The 19,052-nt window shown below is 63.8% G+C and overlaps 1 protein-coding gene across 1 annotated transcript; it reads right to left on the bottom strand.

The window, feature by feature from the left end:
- Positions 1 to 144: 144 nt before the first annotated feature.
- Positions 145 to 16,859, bottom strand: CHID1 (chitinase domain containing 1). Its single transcript, XM_036295846.1, has 13 exons — positions 16,745 to 16,859; positions 11,181 to 11,332; positions 10,641 to 10,790; positions 10,335 to 10,467; positions 9,586 to 9,630; positions 8,785 to 8,891; positions 8,458 to 8,519; positions 7,207 to 7,299; positions 4,730 to 4,831; positions 4,161 to 4,316; positions 1,213 to 1,293; positions 1,032 to 1,074; positions 145 to 897 (listed from the first exon to the last, which is right to left on the bottom strand). The coding sequence occupies exons 2-13, from the start codon at positions 11,289 to 11,291 to the stop codon at positions 799 to 801; spliced, it is 1,182 nt and encodes a 393-aa protein (XP_036151739.1). The 5' UTR covers positions 11,292 to 11,332; positions 16,745 to 16,859; the 3' UTR covers positions 145 to 798.
- Positions 16,860 to 19,052: the final 2,193 nt, after the last annotated feature.

The following is a 19,052-nucleotide window of genomic DNA, read 5'->3' as shown; positions in this document are numbered from 1 at the left end:
CCCTCTCAAGCCCCACCCATAACCCCCATTCCTGCCTGCTCCATGGTCCTGCCTTGGTCAACCCACCTAGTGACTGCAGGGTGCCCGGCCCCAGTTTCTGGCGTGCCCCCACGTCCTCCCAAACTAACACAGGCTGCGATCTCGGACAGTTAACACGAACTTTCTTACACACCAGCAGATGCCCAGAAATGAGGTGAGAACAGTCACACGGCAAAGCTATCTCTAACCTGCAGCGCCCGCCCCGTGCCCAGTTCCCAACGAGGAGACAGCTATCCTCCAGCGCCTCAGTACGAGGGCCCCCCAGTGTTCGATCCCGGGAGAGCGGTTGTCCTGCAGGTGCTGGGACTGGCCAGGGCGCTGTCATTCCAGTGACCAGAGCTGCTGGCACCAGCAGGCTCTGGGGTCCTGCTGCCAGTGAGGCCCATGCCTGGCGTCTCTGAGCAGGTTTCGGCAGTGGCCTGACACCCTTGGTGCGGGGGACTTGGTGGCTTGTTGGCAGTGTGAGGTCCAGGGTGACGTGGTGGGGCCACCCCTGCCAGGAGTCCGGGTCTGGGAGCTGGGTCATTCTGAGGCCTCCAGACCCACTGGAACCACTGGCTGCATGGAGCAGCCGGAGCCCTGCACCTTGGGGTGGCGACTGCCCTCACAGTGCCTGGCCAGGGCTGTCTCTCCTCATGGCAATGCCGAGGAGGGGGCCCACCCAAGGACTGCAAGAGACATGGCCAGAAAGGCAGAGAACAGTCTGTATTTCCCATGTCCGTGAGTCCATTGCTGAGAAAGGTCTGTCCAGAGCGGGGCCTAGAGCAGGTCGTAGAAGTAGTCCAGGCCCTGGCCCAGCTCCCAGATGGACAGCCCGACGCCCAGCTCCCTGGCCAGCTCCAGCCGCATCTGCACGGACTGCAGACAGGGAAGTGTCAGCCGCCTTGTCCCCAGTGCAGCCCCGGTGGCCCATGCACCCCAAAACAGGCCCAGGTCCGAGCCCCTTGTCCCCAGAGGGAAGGTCCGCCCCGCCCCCCAGGCGGCCCACGAACCTTCAGAGTCGGGTAGAAGATGATGTGCCTGCCTCCTCGGCTTCTGCAAAGGACAGTGGGACCGAATGCCTCCCGCTTCTCCCGGCCCCGCCCCCTGGAGCCCAGGTCTGAGGTCACTTGGAAAGCCCTCAGGGCAGTGGTGGGCTTGGGACCAGGGCCAGGGCTCATGCTGGACACTCACCTCTTGTACTCGAAGAAGTGCTCCGCGGCCTGGCTGTCCCACTCGATGCGGGGCCTGTGCTCTTTCAGGGTCTGGATGTACCTGGGGAGGCCCGGGGGGGGGGGGGGGGGTGAGCGCCAGCACCGGGAGAGGGAGGGACCAAGGGGGAGGGGGAGGGGGAGGCGGGTGGTGTGGGGCCAGGGGCAGGAGGCACGAACAAGGGCCCGGCCCTGCCCAGAATTCCACGAAGGCCTGGCATCCTGCCAGAGGCTCACGGGGGCCTCATGTCACATGGCGGGCAGCTCACTCAGGCTGGTGGCCATGCCTATCACCCCACTCTGTGCGCCCTTCCTCTGTGCAGCGAATCACTGTCAACCAACGTACCTGATCACAGGCTGCCCTTAGCTTGGGATGGTCCTGTGGGGGGCACAACGGCCTTTCGGGTGCCCCTGGAGGGAGGGGACATCCCTCCTGACCCCCCCACAGCCCTGCACTCAGTCCACGCCGACCCTCATTCTGGTCACAGAGACGCGGACCCCAGGGAAGGCGCTGTGGCACCGCCCAAACCACAGCGCTCCCTCGAGGCAGACGTGACCCTGGCCTGATCTGAAGCCTCCAGCTGACCTGCCCGCCTGTCACAGGCCTGCCCTCTTCACCCACGTCCCCCTCAGCCGCCTCCTGCAGGACCAAAGTGGGCGCTGACCTCCACTTGCCTTTGAGGCCCGAGCCGCAGCCGCTTGTCAGCGCTGGCGCTCTGCGCAGTTATTTGGCCCCTGGGGAGGCCCTGCTGGGCGGCAGCATCGGCTCCTGCAGGTGAGGCCGGGGTGCAGCACGGGCGAGGCAGCCAGCCACACCCTGGGCCCCGGCCCCCTCTCCACCACCTGCTTCCCTCAGACCCCCTGAAGCCGGGCCCCTGGCCTCTCTGTCAGGGAGGGGAGGTCGCAGGGGCTGCCAACCGGATGGGGTATAGCCTTCCACCTCTGGCTGGGAGGAGCCGGTGTGCGTGTGCGAACAGGTGCACACCCCTCCACGTGCGCGCGCGCGCGCGCACACACACACAGATACCTTCACATCAGAATGCCTTTTTGCAGCTTCTGGCCCCTCCTCAGAACAGTTGGAGCTGTGGCCACTGGGGTCTGCGTGGAGCCCTTTGTCATCTGACCCACAAGCTGGGTTAGGGCTCCAACAACTCCACTGTGCGAGCTACTGCTGGGCCCACATCCCGTGAGGAAATGATGACTCCTCCCCCCAGGTGGATTGGAGATGGTCTGAGCCCAGGACCTCAGACTGTGACTGGGGTGACTCAGGTTAAGTGAGGCCACTGGGGTCCTCATGAGAAGAGGGGGTCAGGACACAGACATGCACAGGGACCACGCGGGGACACGGGGAGGAGACGGCGTCCCCACGCCCAGGAGGGAGGCCTCGGGCTCCAGCCTCCAGGACGGGCAGTGAGTGGTGTGTGCCGTCTGCGGTGTCTGTGCAGTGGCCTGAGCTAGGACGGTGGTCTCTCAAGGCCAACACCCCTGCAGGCCAGGGATGTGGGGGGGATAGAGCAGGAGGGCGGGGGGGACCTTCCAGGGAGGAGGTTCTGTCCAGGAACGAGGGTTCTGACCACAGAGACCCCTGTGAAGGACCACGGCTGCAGCAGCGCGCCCAGACCGCGGTCCCTGGACACGCTCTCCACCGACAGGACCAGGACTTGAGAAGAGCAGTGGCTCACGTAGTTTCCAGGGAACAAACGGGCACCTGGCGCCCCACCCAGAGCCCAGGCCCGACGAGGGCGGGTGACAGGACCCAGAGCCGACCGACGCAGGGGCAGAGCTCACATGCGACAGGGAAGACGAGAGAAGACCCAGACCAGCCGCTGGGCCAACGGTGACTGGAAAGGCCGAGTGGGTCAAGAGCAGATGAGACAGGCAGCAGCGGCCATGGATGTGGAGACGGAAATAAACCCCAAAGAGATGGAAGGAAAGAAGGGTCCCCGGAGGACCCTGGGCCAGGGGGCGGGGCCAAGCCACGGACCTGACAACATGCACTGGAGGCCCAGAGAGAAGGGAGGGGGAGGCAAATATTGGAAGAAACTGCCCAAATCTTTCTCAATCTGATAAAAAGAGCCACAGATCCAAAAAGCCCAGGCAAAGCACGTGCAGGAAGGAAGGTCCATGCAGGCCCCGCCTGGTCACCATGGCAGCTGCTGGGGAGCTGCACGCAGGGACAACCGCATGGGGGGGACAGCCGCACGGGGGGGGGCAGCCACATGGGGGGGCAGCCACATGGGGGAGACAGCCGCACGGGAGGGGGTGGGGGGAGGCGGCAGCCGCATGGGGGAACCGCATGCGGGGAAAACCGCACGGGGAGGACAGCCTCATGGGGGGTGGGAGAGGACAGCCGCACGGGGAGGGGGGCAGCCACATGGGGGGACGACGACAGCCACGGGGGGGGGCAGCCACACACAGGGACAGCACCGCCACAATGTGGCCCACTGGATACACAGCAGGAAGGTGACAAAGTGACAGCCCAGGAAAAAAGCTGACAATCTAGAATTCTATGCCCAGCAAAAATATCTTCCCAAAAAAGGAAGCAAATGAAGCTGAACAGAGTCCAACACCAGCAGAGCTGCACAGCAGAAAGGAGAGGCCATCCTCCAGGCAGCAGGAAGTGAGGGTCCATGTGACAAGGGCCTCTAGAGTGGAGATTCGCGGGCCCATCCCCTCCCCGCCAGCACACGCACCACTCGCATCGCGAAGGCTGTCCACCCGCCTGACAGAGGAGGAAACGCTAGGGGTGTCCCAGATCGGGTGGCACAACATGGCCCCCAACTCCAAGGCTGAGAGAGGCTCTATCTGCAGACCCCGCCAGGGCCTCTCCCCGGCTCACCCATCGCCTCTGGGAACCTGCAGACCCACGGAGCCAGGGCCTCGGGGAGGGGCCGCACCAGAGGCTGCCCTGCTGACGGAGCCCCAGCTCACCTGGCCCCGATGACTGGCTCGCGGGAATCCCTGGCGGCCGAGTAGTCCATGCCGTAGAAGTTGAGCCCCAGGAGGATCTTGCTCCGCCACTTGGACTTGGGGTCCAGGACCTGGACACAGGCTCGCACCCAGGACAGCGGAGCATTGGGGCCAGGCCTGCCGGGCGAGGGGGGCGTGGGCTTCAGTGTCAGGCAGAGGCCTCCCAAGCTGGGGCGAGGGTCCGTGCACAGTGGGAAGGGGCAGCAGCCAGCGAGCCTCCCCTGTTGCCTTCTGCTGGACACTCCTGTCTCTATCTGCTTTCCCTGGGCCAACCATGGGGGGCAGGACACCCGGGAGAGTACGCCCCTGGGGGCTGTCTGTTGCCATGTCACATGCCCCCAAAGCGAAAAGGCTGCCAGGCCAATCCTGGGCTTTGGAGAACAGGCTGGGCCCTCTGCGCCCTGGAACAGCTGGCAGCTGTGGTCCTGAGCTGGCCAGCGGGGAGCCAGGCCTGGCCTTCCCGAGTCAGCCCTGCTGGTGGGGAGCATGCGGGCACCCAGCAGGGCTCACAGGGCCCAGAAGCCACTCACTGCTGCGGGGAGGGGTAGTCGTAGGTCATGAGGCTGAAGCCGTCCAGCACAGGGCCCAGCTGCTCCAACTCCTTGTTTGTGAACATGCCCAGCTGGTCGGTCCTGCACAAGACAAGCACAGCCCCCAGGCCCATCGCACACCCGCTGGCCCCCGGCCGGCCCCCGAGCTGAGGCAGAGCAGCTGGCGGTGGCGGTTTGCAGCCCACTGCCCTCTCCTTGCCACTCCAGGACCTCAGGTCACTCCTGGAAATAACTCAGCACTCGGCCACAGGGGACGGCCTGCAGCATGGTCAGGGCCACATGGCCCCCGGGGTCGCCTCTAGGGCCTTGTTCCCCCACCAGGACCCCCAACCCTCTGCCCCTAAATGGTGACAGGCGAGGGCCGGCCCACTACTAGGAGGCCCACATCTGCTCCCCACGTTCCCAGCCATTCCCACCAGTTATCAACTGCCCCTCCCTGCTGGTCCACTCAGCATGAGCCCACCTACCCCACAAGGGTCAAGGGGACCACTGGCCTGCAGGCTCCTCAGCCTCCCAGCCTGGACCCCTGCTTTCTGCATCCAGCGCCACCCTCCATGCCTGTCCCACACCCACAGGTGGCCTGTGCCCGCTGTCCCGAGCCACCACACTCTGGTGTAGGCTGTCCTCAGCCCCAGGTGAGTGGGATGGGCTTCTGTGCAGAGGAGCACCCCATCAGGGTCTTCTGACCATGGGGTGACTGCCTGCCAGAAGCCATGGGGAACCCAGGTGTGGCTCGAGGGGATGGGGGAGGGGAACAGCCCACATCAAGGTGGACATCTGCCCACCAGGCTGTCCGAGTGGGCAGTGGCGGCAGGGCCAGCGCGTGGGGCCTGGGCTCAGCAGGTCCGTGTCAGAGGTGAGCTCCCGGAGGCTGAGCAGGAGGGGCTGGCCCGAGCCCAGGAGGACATGCCGGGGCCAGCCCGGGAGGGCGCCGGTTCCAGTCAAGCCAGTGCATTGTGCGGCGCACTCGCATCTCCCTGAGAGCGTGAAGCGGAGCGAAACCTCCACGCCCGCCCGAGCACAGTGGCAGGCTGTGACCTTGGGAGCAGAGCGCAAGGTCAGCGCTGCTGGGAGGGCCCCCGACACAGCACAGCAGACAAAGGCGCCCGCCCTGCCCTGCACACAGGCCCCTCCCAGAGCACAGGCTGTGCAGTGAGAGCCGCTGTGGAGGTGCTGGGAGCAGTGCCGCGGAGGAGGGTAAGCGACAATGAGGAGGTGGCTCCCAGGGCCCCGCAGTCAGTCCGCCCTGAACGCACACCTGGCTGCTGGGAGGGACCAGGGGACGTGCCTGAAGCCCCAGGCACAGTGGCCCCGTCCCTCCCTCCAGCACCCCAGGCCCCCATGCCCACAGAGCTTCCTCCTGCGGTGGCTGGGGGAGGGGCCGGTCACCCCAGCTCACACATCCACTTCCTGCCTAGGTGCCAGGAGCTGGGCTTGAAGGTTCCAGGGCAGAGGGGGTCCCAGCTGTCGGCCCTCCAGGGTGTCTACCTCTGCCCCCTCAGCACAGCACTGCGAGTGTGCTTTCTGCACCGGCCGAAAGCTGTGCGGCTCCGTGCCAGTGGACGGCCTGGGCCAGGGAGGGGGTTGCAGGCAGGTTCCGGCTCCAGGCACAGCACTAGTGGGTGAGCTGCCCCAAATCACCCAAGAAACCAGGGGACCCAGGGAATGGGCGCTGTGTGTCTGCAACCAAGCCCACCCGGGTGCTCGAGTCTGCCAGCCCCATCACGTGTGTCCCGCACACATGAATGCACATGTGTGGGGGAGGAGGGGCACGGGCTCCGGCTGGCTCGCTCCTGGGGGAGCACCACCAGCCCTGCTCTGGGATGGGTGCCAGCTGTGGACACAGGTCTGAAATCCAGCCTGCTGCAGCCCACCGGCCAGAGGGGCACCCTGGAAGTGTGGGCACCATGGGGCATAAGGGCCGAGTGCGGGCGGGCAGGCAGCCAGGCACACTCTCCCCAGAGAACCGTGCCTGCTTTTAGGGGCACCTGTCCCAGAGGCCCGAGAGTCTGCAGGCTCCCCGTCAGCCTTGCTGGGTCGTTTCTGTGAGTCTATCGACCTGCGAGCGTTCTCAGTGGACATCGCCGGCCGAGGTGCATCTAACCTGGTCCCCTCAGGCCTCTGTGGCCCTCCCCACCACTGCCCTGCCCCTTTACCGGGTCTGCCCTGGCCCTGACCTGTGCCTTGGGCAGGGCAGACATGACAGCCACAGCGCTGGGACCCCTCCACCTCCCCGTCCACCAGGTTCTGGAAGGAGCCCCAACTGCTGCCTGAGCTCCCCAGGGCCAGGGCCTCGCCTGAGGGCGAGTGGAAGTGTGTCTGAAAGACTCCATCCCTCAGACTGAGGGACTTTCAACACGTCTTCCCGGGTATGGGTTCAGGGACGTGGCCTGGGACCAGCCCGCCGACTCGGGCCAGCCGTTTCCATCTCCTGCCTGAGCGAGCGTGGCACTCACCCAGGGGTGACAGCCGGAGGGATGACCAGGATGATCAGCAGCCGGGCCTGGTGCAGCGCCTCGGCTATGTGGGTGAGCAGGTGGATGAGGCCCCTGGGAAGAAACACGAGGTCAGCCCGGGAGACCGGACCGAGCCCGGGGTTGGGCAGGCGCCCCTTACGGCACTTCCTGCCCTGGAAGATGCCCCAGCCCTCGGGCACCGGCTCGGGGTCCACACGCTGCCCGTGGCACCCCTCCTGTGTGCCCCAGGACCTCCCATGCGGTCCGAGTGGACGCGGAGTGCGAGGCCTGACTGGGTGGCAGCACGCTCTCCCGGCTCCATCCACCCTTTCCAAACCGGCCTCGGCCCAGCACAGGCGGACAGACAGGGAGCCTTCAGAAGCACCGGCTGGTGCAGGGGCCTGAGCGTGGGGAGCAGGGACCCCTGCCGCTGCGCCACCCCCCCAGGGCAGAGGGCCCCTGGCACCGGCTCCTGGCACGTCTGTCCCGTTCCCCTTGCACCTGACGGTGTCTCCCACCTGCCCTGGAAGACAGGTCCTTGTGGGGACTCTGCTTCCACGTGGGCCGAGGCCGCGTGCAGCTTTACAACAGAAGGGGGACACCCGGATTCGCCAAGGTTGCGGGTTTGATCCCCGTCAGGGCACATAAAGGAAGCAACCGATGAATGTATCAGTAAGTGGAACAACAAACTAATATTTCTCTAAAAGAAATAAATTAAAAGAAAGAGTAAGTAAACAAAAGGGCTGAAGGCGTCCACTGCCCTGTGTGGGCCTGTGGCTGCACCCGCCTCTGTGGAGCCGTGGCCACAATGGCCGGCAGGAGAGCTTGGTCCCTGCCCTTGGTGGGGTGGCCCCCATGTCCCCGACAGGCCAGGGCGGTGGCTGCTGCGGGTGACTCTCCACCATTCCGCCCTGCTGGTCTCTCTGGCCCAGGGCAGTGTGGCCAGGGCGGCTGTTCTTTCCCGGAGCCCCATGGCCGTCAATGGGAGGGCCTGGCTGTGCTCGCCAGCCTCTCCTCGGGCCCTGGGCAGGCTCCTCGTGCTCAGCAGCACCCCCTGCTGGTATGTGAGCCCGACTGTGGCACTGCCTGGGCGCCCTGCGGGGAGGCTCCTGCTCCCCCCGCCACCTGCAGGGCAGGCGCAGGGCAGGCCAGCAGAGCCGCGTCTGTGGGACCAAGGCCTCCACCCAAGTGAGCTCCCCGTCCCTCCTCCGGCCTCCACGGGACCCCTGGGGCTCTGCCTCCGCCACTTACACGTGCTTCTGGCTCAGCAGCTGGCTCCACACCTCCACCACGAAGCCATCGAAATGCTGGCTCTGAAAGGACCCGGGACGGTGAGGATGGCCCGTGAGCAGGAGGGAAGCATGGGAGGCAGCCCCCGCGCCCACCACAAAGGTCACGGCCTGAGGCTCAAGCCACAGGCACCGAAGTGGGGGTCCCCACAGACCACAGGCAGAGTGGCCAGGGCTCTCCTATGTGCTGTCCACTCATGTCCCTCTCCACCCAACCCCAGCCCTGGGGCCTGAGGACAGCTGTGCGTCGCCCGAGGCAGGGCCCCGCCTGGGGAGCACCAGGCCTCACCTTGGCGACCAGGAGCAGGGTCCTGCTGAGCTCCTCGATCTCGTCCTCGCTGTCCCACACGCTCTGGAAGTCCTTATGCGTCCAGTCCTCAAACAGGAGCCGAGGCACTGGGGGCACAGGCCCGCACAGGCAGCGTGACCCTCCTGTGCTCGGCCCCACCCAGAGTGACCACAGGCACCCAGCATGGTCATCCCAGCAGCTCATGGCCTGGTGAGGGCGGGCCCGGGGGTAGAAGGGTGGAGATGCCAACCCGTGTGCCCATACTCGCTGGTTCCGGCTGCCCAGACCCCACACTCTGCTCTTCGCTCCTGGCTCCCGCTGGACCATCTCCCACCAGACCTGACCCTGCCCACGGCTCCCCACACTGCCAACCACACGTCTCCTCTAGCGCCTCCTCCTGGCTCCTGCTCCTAGCCTGCCCCAAACTCGCCAGACCCCACGGATCCCACTGCACTTTGGGACACTCCCTCGCTAGCCAGCTGTGCTCTCCGGGACGGGGTGGGGTTGGTGTTCCTCTCGGGCTTGGGCCCCAGACCCTCACTTGTGAGTGAAGAAACTGGTGAAGGAGGGCTGGCCGTGCTGGGCTGAGGCCGGGTGGGCATAGGACCGCAGGACCCCAGCTGGACCAGGGCCATGAAAGCTGGCTGGCTACGTTTCTGAGCGGTTGGGGGAGTGACCAATGCGCTGGATCACCCTGGGGCCCACTCATCCACTCACAGGAGGTCACACCAACCAGACCTCCATCCCGTGGCCTGTGGTCTAAGGGCTGCTGCCCTGACCACCTCCACGCCCTGGACTCACCTATACGGAGGCCCTTGGCCTGCTTCCGGACTGCACGCATCCACCCTATGGGGCAGGGAGAGGACAGTCAATTTGGGGACACAACCCCACACCTACCCCCACGGAGGAAAACGCTGCATGACGAGAGAACAGCGGGGAGCTGATGGGGAGGTCTGGGGGCCGCCTCCCCGCAGAGCAGCCTGGGCTGGCAGCTCAGACACCGGGACTGTTGCTTGGAGCTGAGGGTGTCCGGCAGCCACACTCTGACGCTGCCCTCCTGGCATCGGGGAGCTGCTCTGGGTCTCGAGGCTCTACAACTGGCTGACGTGTGTCCTCTCTGGACCCGGAAGGGGGACAGCCATGTAAGCTCAGGCTCAGGCCCACAAACGCGCTCCTCACCGGACCCGCCTCGAGTTCTGTGGTGGCCCCGTGGTGAGCGAGTCAGACAGGGCGCCCGGGAGAGAGCACATCTGCAGCGATGGCAGCTCCGCGGGGAGGGCCTCCCCTGCGTCTCCGGTCAGCGGCACGGGGCGACCAGCACAGCCCTGGCTGAGCCAGAGGCCGCGGACACTGACGCTTCTCTTCTCTTCGCTCCAGACTCAGCTTTCAGAGAAGCTGAACAGCACCCCCAGACGCCCCTCCTGGACATCATGCACACCCGCCAAGAGGACAGGGGTGCAGGCCAACCCCGGGCAGTCACCACATGCATGCTCTCACACACAGGCTCACACTCACACCCCCACTGGGCCAGGAGACGAACAGGTGAGAACCTTGGTCCACGTCGTGGAGGCCCGTGATCTCGAACAACTCGCGGCCATGCCTCTTCAGCTGCAGCCACACGGGCGAGATCAGCGTGAACTTGGCCCCAAAGACCTTGGTGACGTCGTAGCCGTGGCTGTTCCACTGGCAGAGGACAGAGGCCGGTGAGTCCCTGCAGCTGGCCAGGCAGACGAGCCCCCCGAGGACCCTGCGCCGTTCCTGCTGCACCCCACGGCAGCCGGGCCTGGGGAGGTGAGCATGCAGACCCCAGTGCCGCCGTGCGCTTGGGACAACCCCGTCCGCCGGGGCCAGCTCACCGGAGTGACGTAACCTAGGACGTCCCCAGCGAAGTGCCTCTCTCGGGCCTTGGCCGAGCAGTAGCTGCGATGCTCCAGAACCACGTCCTCGGCTCTGGGGTCCGTCACCACCAGCCCCCGGTCCTGGACAGGCTTCTCTGCAAACTGAGTCTGGAGCAAAGGGAATGGGGAAGCGTCAGCGCCCGCAGGCAGAGGCGGACCCGGCAGAGCGGCCTCTCGGTTCAGCCAGGGGATGCAGGGGGAGGCCCGCCCCGCGGAGCGGACAGTCCCTTGCAGACACGCTCTGCCTCCCTGACTGGACTTCACAGATGATCCAGGACGAGCGCTGGTGCTGAAAGCAGCGGAAAGCGGGTGGGGCCGAAATTTGGACATCGCCACACGAGACAGGCCCAGGGCAGGGAGCTGCTCCCTGCGGCCGCCCTGTCAGCACACCGCCACGCCCCCCAGCCTCCCGCTCCCAGGCCACGTGGACACGGGGCCCCCGTGGGGAGAGAGAAGGTGCAAAGGGGCAGCCCTGCGGCCAGGCTCCCACCACCTTACCTTCTCCTGCAGGGTCTTGGAGGCGGCCTTTTTGGCGTCTGACTTTGACAGGGTGGTGTGAGCAGAGCCGCAGGCCAGAGCGAGCCAGAGCACGCGGAGGAGCGCCTTCATGGCGGGCAGTCGCAGGGGGTGCAGGCTCGGAGTCCAGGGGGCTGCGGAGAGAGCAGAGCGCCTGGAGACCTCACAGCGGGGCCTGGGTCCTCAGGGCACTGGGTTGGGCATTGCTGGCCCCAGGACACAGCCCTGCCCTGGACCAGCCCCAAGTGCCCGAGTCCAGCTTCCAGCACCGCTGGGCCCATTTCCCTCACAGCCAGCCAGAGGGGCTTCCCTGCCTCCCTGCCGCGGGCCCTGCTGACCACTGCGGGCCCACTAGGGGAATGCTGGCTCTCCCGCCCCATCGAACCCAAAGAAGCCTGGCCAGCATGGTTCAGTGGTTGAGCATTGACCTATGAACCAGGAGGTCATGGTTCGATTCCCGGTCAGGGCACCTGCCCGGGTTTCAGGCTGGATCTCCAGTGTGGAGTGTGCAGGTGGCAGCCAGTCAATGATTCTCTTTCATCATTAAGGTTTCGATCCCTCCCTTTCTCTCTCTCCGAAAAAAAAAAATTATTAAAAACAAAACGAAGAGGTCCGGTCAGAGGGCTTCACTGCGACTAACAGATCCACGGAACCCGGAGAAGATGCGGGCGCCTGTTCACGTCACCTCGGAGTAGGGAGGCTGTTCCAGCTCTGTGCGCGACGCGACGCTAGGTCACAGAAAAAACACCAATAGAGCTTACCGCGTGAGAACACAAAACTTCCATTTAGAAGACAAAATAAAGGTGTCCCAAAATTCACGCAAGAAGTAATTTTGATAGAAAACACAGGTTTATAATTAAAAATTGTAAATCTTTTATTGATTCATAAAGTATACAGTATAGGGTTATGTATGGAATAGCATATTGGGTAAATGGCCTCCATGGCTTTGCTGGCATATACGCACTCTTTTGTTGAAATTTTCCATGACCGTTTTGCATAAATGTGGCTGAATTTCATTGATACAGCACTCAATTTCCTCCTTCAAGGCGTGGGTGGTTGTGGGCTTGTTGGCATAAACCTAGACTTCAAAAAACCCCAAAGAAAAATGTCCAACGGCGTTAAATCGCATGATCTGGGCAGCCAATTCTGATCACCAAAACGGGAAATTACACGGCCAGGAAATGACTCACGCAGTAATTGAATTGTCTCTCGGGCTGTATGGCACGTGGCACCGTCTTGTTGAGACCACATGTCGTCCACATCCATAGCTTGCAAGTTAGGCACCAAAAACTGGGTTATCATGTCGCGATAGCGAGCACCACTAACTGTTACTGCCTGAGCAGCCGCATTTTCGAGGAAGAATGGTTCGATGATGCCTCCAGCCCCAAATCCGCACCCAACAGTGACACTTTGTGGATGCATTTGTTTCTCAACAATCACTCGTGGATTTTCTGAACCCCAAATGCGACAATTTTGTCGATTAACCAAGCCATCAAGATGGAAATGAGCCTCGTCACTGAAGATGATTTTGTTAGAAAAATCAGCATCCATTTCATTATTTTTAAAATATTGCTCAACAATGAAAACGTGTTGTTCTTTCGTGTAGCGCTCCATTTTTAATAACCCTGAACTGTCAGCTGTCATGCTGTTTTTTTCGTTGGCAACACTTTACGGCACAAATGGCGTAAAATTCAAATCTTGTGTGAATTTTGGGACACCCTTTACATATGCATCTATAGTAATAAAAGTATATGCAAATTGACCGAAAGACTGAACAGCAGGACAACTGTTCGGACGACCACGCTGTGACACCCACTGGCGCCAGGCCAGCCAAGGCAGGTGGGATGTGATTGGCCGGGGGCCTGGCCATCGCCCCACGATCGCCCCATAGAGGGAGGCCCAGTGGCAGCGCTGCGGCGGGTGGGCAGGGCCTTGCACTGTAGGGGCGATTGATCACAGGGCTCCCGGACTGTGAGAGGGCACAGGCTGAGCTGAGGGACCCCCGCCCCACCAGTGCACAAATTTTGTGCACTGGGCCTCTAGGATACATACACATATGTATATGCATACACATAAGGAATATATAAAGAAACAATGAGGAAAACAAGTACTCAGAACACACTTGCCAGCAGATTCCTACCCATTATCTATGCATAACACCTAAAGGGCTCTCTCTGACAAATCAGAGAGATAAAACGCCCACTACCTGCTAAGTGGGGACGTGAGGAGGAGGAAGACACAAGCCCCAGTCCCAGAGGCTTCCCCGGACAGAGGAAAGGATGCTGAGTAAGGCAGCATGTCCACCCGGCGTGTGTGAGCTTGAGGCTGAGGCACCAGAGGCGCCAGGGCAGCCCCTCTCGGCTGTTTCTGGGAGGTCAGGCTGGAGAAACCTTCCTGGGTGACAATCTGCCTGTGAACATTATACTTTCCAACGCGTTTCCTCTCCTGACAGACCCCGCTTTGGAAACGCCCCCGCCCTTGTGGGAGACACGGAGGATGTCTGTGGCAGAGCAGCCTGCAGCTCCTCCTGCTGGGACAGGGCAGGCGCTCAGCTGTGCAGAGGCACTGGCTCCACCAACGGCAGGAAGCGCACGCACATGCTCGCACGCAGCACGTCCCGGGTTTATTTAAAAGTCCTGTGCTCCTCCACCGAGGACAGTGAGGAGGGGGACGCTGACATGCGGGCTGTGCTGGGTCCTCCTGGGCATCACCTGCGTTTTCTCCTTCCCGCATGGACTGGCACTAGCTGTGCAGTCATGCTAGCCCTCGCTCCCCGCCCCCTTGCAGATCCCACCTCGTCTTTCCCTCGGGGCAGCTGAGTGACAAGCAGCCCGGCCTGGCTGCCGTCCTCGATGAGGCTGTAAGAGGTGCAGGTGTGGCCCTGGCCAATGTGGCTCCGTGCGCTGGAGCATTGTCTCTACACCAAAAGGTCGTGGGCTTGATTCTGTCAGGTCGCACACCCAGGCTGTGGGTTTGGTCCTCGGTTGGGGTGTGTGTGGGAGGCAACTGTTCTGTTTCATCCTCATATTGACGGTCTCTCACTCTCCCTCCCCTGAAATCAATAAAAATCATGTCCTCAGGTCAAGATAAAAACAAAAAGATATACAGATGTAAACAACTGGTCCTGGCAAGTGCTCCCTCCAGCCCAGCCCAGGGGCCGCCCCCATACCAGCGGGCTGGCATCGCCTTTCTGGCCAGGCAGGGTGTGCCCTGTCGGAGTGGACAGAGCCAGGTCCCCGACTATCCTCTCAACCTGCTCCCCCTCCCATGGCTGCACAGGCTGCGCTATTCTGGGCTGTCACTCCCCTGGGTGAGACCGGTGCCCTGGTGCAGACTGGGGGGCCCAGGCAGCATCAGAATCAAGGACTGCAGCCTCTGCCGTACTGCCCGCCCCAGCCCAGCATCTAGCCACCACAGCGGGGAGACTGGACTCCTTGGGCACAGCCCCAGGTCTGGAAGGGCCCTGAGGGAGGGGGCGCTGGCCCTGGCAAGGGCAGGCTGCCCAGAATTACCCATCACCCCCCTGGACAGAGACTGCAGCTGCTAAGCTGTGGGGGCCAGCGCCTGGCAGCTGGGCCACGGTGGGGCCGGACAGGCCTGGATGTGCTTCCACACGCTAGAGAACGGAGGTGAGGGCCCTGCGCGGGAGGGACCTGCGGGCGGGAGCTACATGGAGCGGCGGGAGGGGCCCGCTCTGCGAGGCACCGCTTTGGCCCCAGGCCCCCTCCGCGACCGCAGGCGTCTCCTCGGCTCCAGGGCAGGGGCCTGGGTCACCGAGCACGGAAAGGAATGGAAACGAAGCAGGAAGTGCTCCCACAGCAGTAACCTGCAGGCTCGAGGGTGCCCTCCCACCCTCCCGCCGCGGCCTGCCGCCCCTCCTGCTGTCCTGCTCATGGTGGACCGAGACCCTCTGCCTGACCCCTGACCGGTGCTCTCTCACCACGGGAAAGGACGACAGAGGAAAGGATGGAGGTGGGGCCCATCTGGAGGAGACAGGCACTGCTGGCTTAAGTGCCAGGAGCAGGGGCAACAGAAGGAGGACCAGGCTGAGCACAAGGCCTGGTGGGCACAGCGGCAGACCGCCTGCCCCCGGGGGCCAGCGTGGGGGTGAGGAGGCGCGCCAGGGAGAAGCACCTGGTGTGTGGAGCCGCTCCCGGACCAGCAGGGAACTTTGCAGACTGCCTGCCTGGCCCTGGTGGTGGGGACTAACATGTGAGCTGTGTGGTGTGTGGGGTGCTCCTGCCTGGCGAGGCCCTGCCCGGGCACCTCCCACCGCTCCCCACTGGGCACTGCACGGCGATGTCCTCCAGGCCTGTGTGCCCAAGGTGCACGCTCCTGCCAGGCAGCGTGTGTTTCACCCCATGTGCCCATGACCTCTTCTGTGTGGGACGGGGAGTGTGGTGTGTAGTGACCCAGAGAGGCTGCTACACACCCAAACCAGGGGCCGCAGGCCTGCCTGGAGCCACCATCTGAGGCTCCGGGCTCCGGGGGACTGTGTCAGCCTGTGCCCAGAGGACAGCCGGTCCCCGTGGAGACGGTCAAATGCTTTCCATGGAGACCCACAGTAAGAGCTGTTCCAGCCGTGTGACCAAAGGACCGAGACCCTGCGGTGCCGTTCAAGTGCTTTCCATCGAAGACCATTGAGTGCTGGCCACAGCCGGGCTCACCCGCGCACACCCAGTGCGGACACGTGTTGTACGTGTGCTGATCGGAGCTCCTGTCCTGCGATGCCCTCCGGTCGTTTCTCTTCCTTTCGAGACGCGGCTGTGGCGGACGGACTGCTCTCCTTACTCACGGACGGGCCATTTTGAGAAGCCTGAATGGTGGGTCCAGAGTCCATCACGGACACCGGGCTGGACCCTGAGCCGCCTTTGTCTTCAACTGGATGGCAGGTGTGGCGGTCACTCATGCCCGCTGTCGCCTCTGAGTGCAAATTCTGGAGCCAACGGGGGTCCCGCGGGAGCGGTGGGCGCTCTGGGAAGTGAGGGCCCCGCGGAAGCAGGACCGCAGCCCCGGGGCCATGAATGGACCACGTGCCGCTCAGGCCGGGGTCCGCCACCAGGTGTCCACACCGCAGGCGCCTTCCGTGGTGTGGAGGCGCGGAGGACGCAGCCACCGGGGTCCCCTGACCCCTCTGGGCTCAGCAATGTCTACCCTCGAGGCTGGGGACTGAGCGAGGCGGGGTCCAGCCCAGTGCACCCCAAACCGGAGGGGGTGGCCTGCCCTGGGGTCGGGGCGACCCCCACTCCCCCGGCGCCCCGCCTGCTCACCGCCACCTGTCACACGGAGCCGCGCTCTCCCACTCGCTCGTCCACACCGGCCCGCGCTCGCTCCGCCGGGCCCACGGCGCCTCCGCCCACGTCCGCCCCCACACGCTGCCCGTCGCCCACGTCCTCTCGCTCCAACACCCCCTCTCGTCCACACCGGCCGCACGCCGCTTCCCTCGCGCCCCTTCGCGGAGGGGAACTGAGGCCGCGCGAGGAGGAGGCGCAGGCGCCGGGACGCGGGGCGCGGGCACTACCCCGGCCGGCCGCCGCGGGGCTCACCTTCATGTCCCGGAGGCCGGCCGGACCATCCTCGCGCGCGGCCGGAAAACGCTCGCCAGCGCCGCCGGAAGTCCCGCCCCAGGACGCCCGCGCGCGCCGTCGCTGTGCCACGCCAGTTCCGCGCCGCCGCCGACACGCAGGGCACGCTGGGCGGGGCCGAGGGGAGGAGCCTAGATTGGGGCGGAGCCTGACGATGGGCTGGGGGCGGGTCGAAGGGGGGGGAAGAGCCGGGGAGAGGGGCGGGGCCTGGCAGGGTAGGGGGCGTGGTCAATGGGCGGGGCCGAGGAGCTGGGCAGTGCAAGGACCCCGCGTCTTCTGGAGGGTGGTGAGCGCCCCCCTGCCGGGCGTTTCGAGGGTCGCCGCGCGGGGTCGGGGTCCCGGGGGGTGGGGAGGTCCCCTCGTGGGCTTCGCGGCGTGTCCGGGAGGCGGTCCCCTTGCCTCCCCAGCTCATGCTCTCCCTGGAAGCCTGTGCACCTTGTGCGACGACAGCGCTGCAGCCAGATGTGACCACCAGGGGGCGCCCGAGGCTCCAGATCCACAGCCTGGCGTGGGCGCGTGGCCGAGGGGACCGCGCGGGACCGGCCTCACCGGCTCCCACCGTCTTCTCTCTTGGACACGGAATCGCCTCTCCAGGCTTTCCTCCTGCCGCTTTGGTGGCCTCCTCGCAGCCTCGCTTTCCTTCGCCGCCCCCACATCTCCCTGGGGGAGGGCATCTCAGTCCTCGCCTTCGGTCATCATCCATGGGCGGGTGGTGCCCAGCGCTGCCTGGAGCGGGGACACGAAAACCTCAGGTACCCGAGACCCGGTGCTGTCTCTGTGCTTGCGAACAGTGGCCCCAACTTGCACATGCAAACAGAACCTCTCTGTCTCAGCTCCCAGCAAGAAGTGTCCGCCCTGGGATGGCCCGGACGCAGACCGGGCCAGCAGTTTCACTCACTTGATACCAGCGAACAGATGCCCCCACCCATCCCCAGCGTCCCGGCCGTTTCCTGCAGAAAACCACACAGCCGGTCCCCACCCTGGCCTGCCCGGCAACGCCAGGACCACTGCTCAGCTGTTTCCCCATTTCTGCTGCGTGAGAGGCTTCTCCTTGAACTGAACGTGTTTTCTTCTTTCTCTTCCCCATATTTCCTGCCGGTCTTCCAGAGGGTGGCTGGGGCTGGGTGTGCTGATGCATGTCATGTACCAACTGTCACGCGTCACGGGGCTGCTCTGTGTTCCTGGCACCCGGCTCAGCCCTGAGGCCTGACCTCTGGGGTACTGATCCCAAGCCAGGCAGAGCTCTGGAGGGGCCCCACGAGCTGTGCCGATGTCCTGTTCGTTGTGCCGTCCCAGGAATGCCAAGCAGGGTCACAGGGCTCTCACTGAGAAAGGCATTTAGCCATGGGTGCCACTGGCTTCCGGGGTCTTTGGGGCTAAAGCCCTGTACAGTCCACTCAGGGCTCCCTCGGGGCCAGCCCTGCAGAGCCCCCACGGGCAGCATCCCGGGGGTCCTGACAAAGCTATCGGCCTCCCAGCTGCCCCGGCTGGTGCCCAGGGGCGCCCGGTTGAAACCCTGAGGTGGGTACACATCTTTCAGCCGTGGGAAGGCTGAGATGAGGCCTGGAAAGGCTGCAGGGAGTTGGAGTCAGAGCGTCCGCTTTTACCTAATTGAGTGAAACCTGAGCGCGTTGGGAGTTTGTGCTCCTGGGACAGTTGGGACAGCTCGGGGTTCAGCACCCGTGCACAGTCAATCTCACGAGTGAGCTCTTCGGGCGCCGAGATTCTGTGCTCCGTCCGGACAAGCTGAAGCCCTTGAGGAGGAAGTAAAAGAGACCTAATTTGTAAATTCACGTCTGAACGTCGAAAATGCTTACTTGACTGAGTTTGTGGATGGGACCGAATATGATGCAGAGGCCACTTAACAATGACTTTAAAGCCCTGGCCAGTTTGGCTCAGTGGGTAGAGCGCTGGCCTGCGGACTGAAGGGTCCCAGGTTTGATTCCGGCCAACGGCACATGCCCAGGTTTCGGGCTCGATCCCCAGAAGGGGGCGTGCGGGAGGCAGTCGATCAATGATTCTCTCCCATCATTGATGTTTCTATCTCTCTCTCCCTCTCCCTTCCTCTCTGAAATCAATAAAGAAATATATATTTATAAAAACAAAAATGACTTTAAAGTCTGCGAGGCTTTCAAAGGGAGTAACCGGGCTTGTAAAATGGAACTTAACAGGTTAAGAAATGAGGTTTTGAATGTACAGCACCCATAAGGCCTAATGATTTAAGTTGAAGTGGAATCTGAGTGTAAGCCCCTGTCCAGGCGGAGGCCTG

The sequence above is a fragment of the Myotis myotis genome, unplaced genomic scaffold (genome assembly GCF_014108235.1).
Source record: "Myotis myotis isolate mMyoMyo1 unplaced genomic scaffold, mMyoMyo1.p scaffold_m19_p_27, whole genome shotgun sequence".
Classification (NCBI taxonomy): Eukaryota; Metazoa; Chordata; class Mammalia; order Chiroptera; family Vespertilionidae; genus Myotis; species Myotis myotis.
The sequence above is the reverse complement of the archived record's forward strand: the minus strand, read 5'-3'. Positions and strand labels throughout refer to the sequence as shown.

Coding starts and splice junctions, on each gene's coding strand:
- CHID1 (XM_036295846.1), bottom strand. CDS start 11,291: ATGAAGGCGCTCCTCCGCGTGCTCTGGCTCGCTCTGGCCTGCGGCTCT. Junction 9,631..10,334: donor CCTCCACGACGTGGACCAAG/GTTCTCACCTGT, acceptor CCTGCCCCATAG/GGTGGATGCGTGCAGTCCGG. Junction 7,300..8,457: donor CTGCTGAGCCAGAAGCACGT/GTAAGTGGCGGA, acceptor GTTTCTTCCCAG/GGGCCTCATCCACCTGCTCA.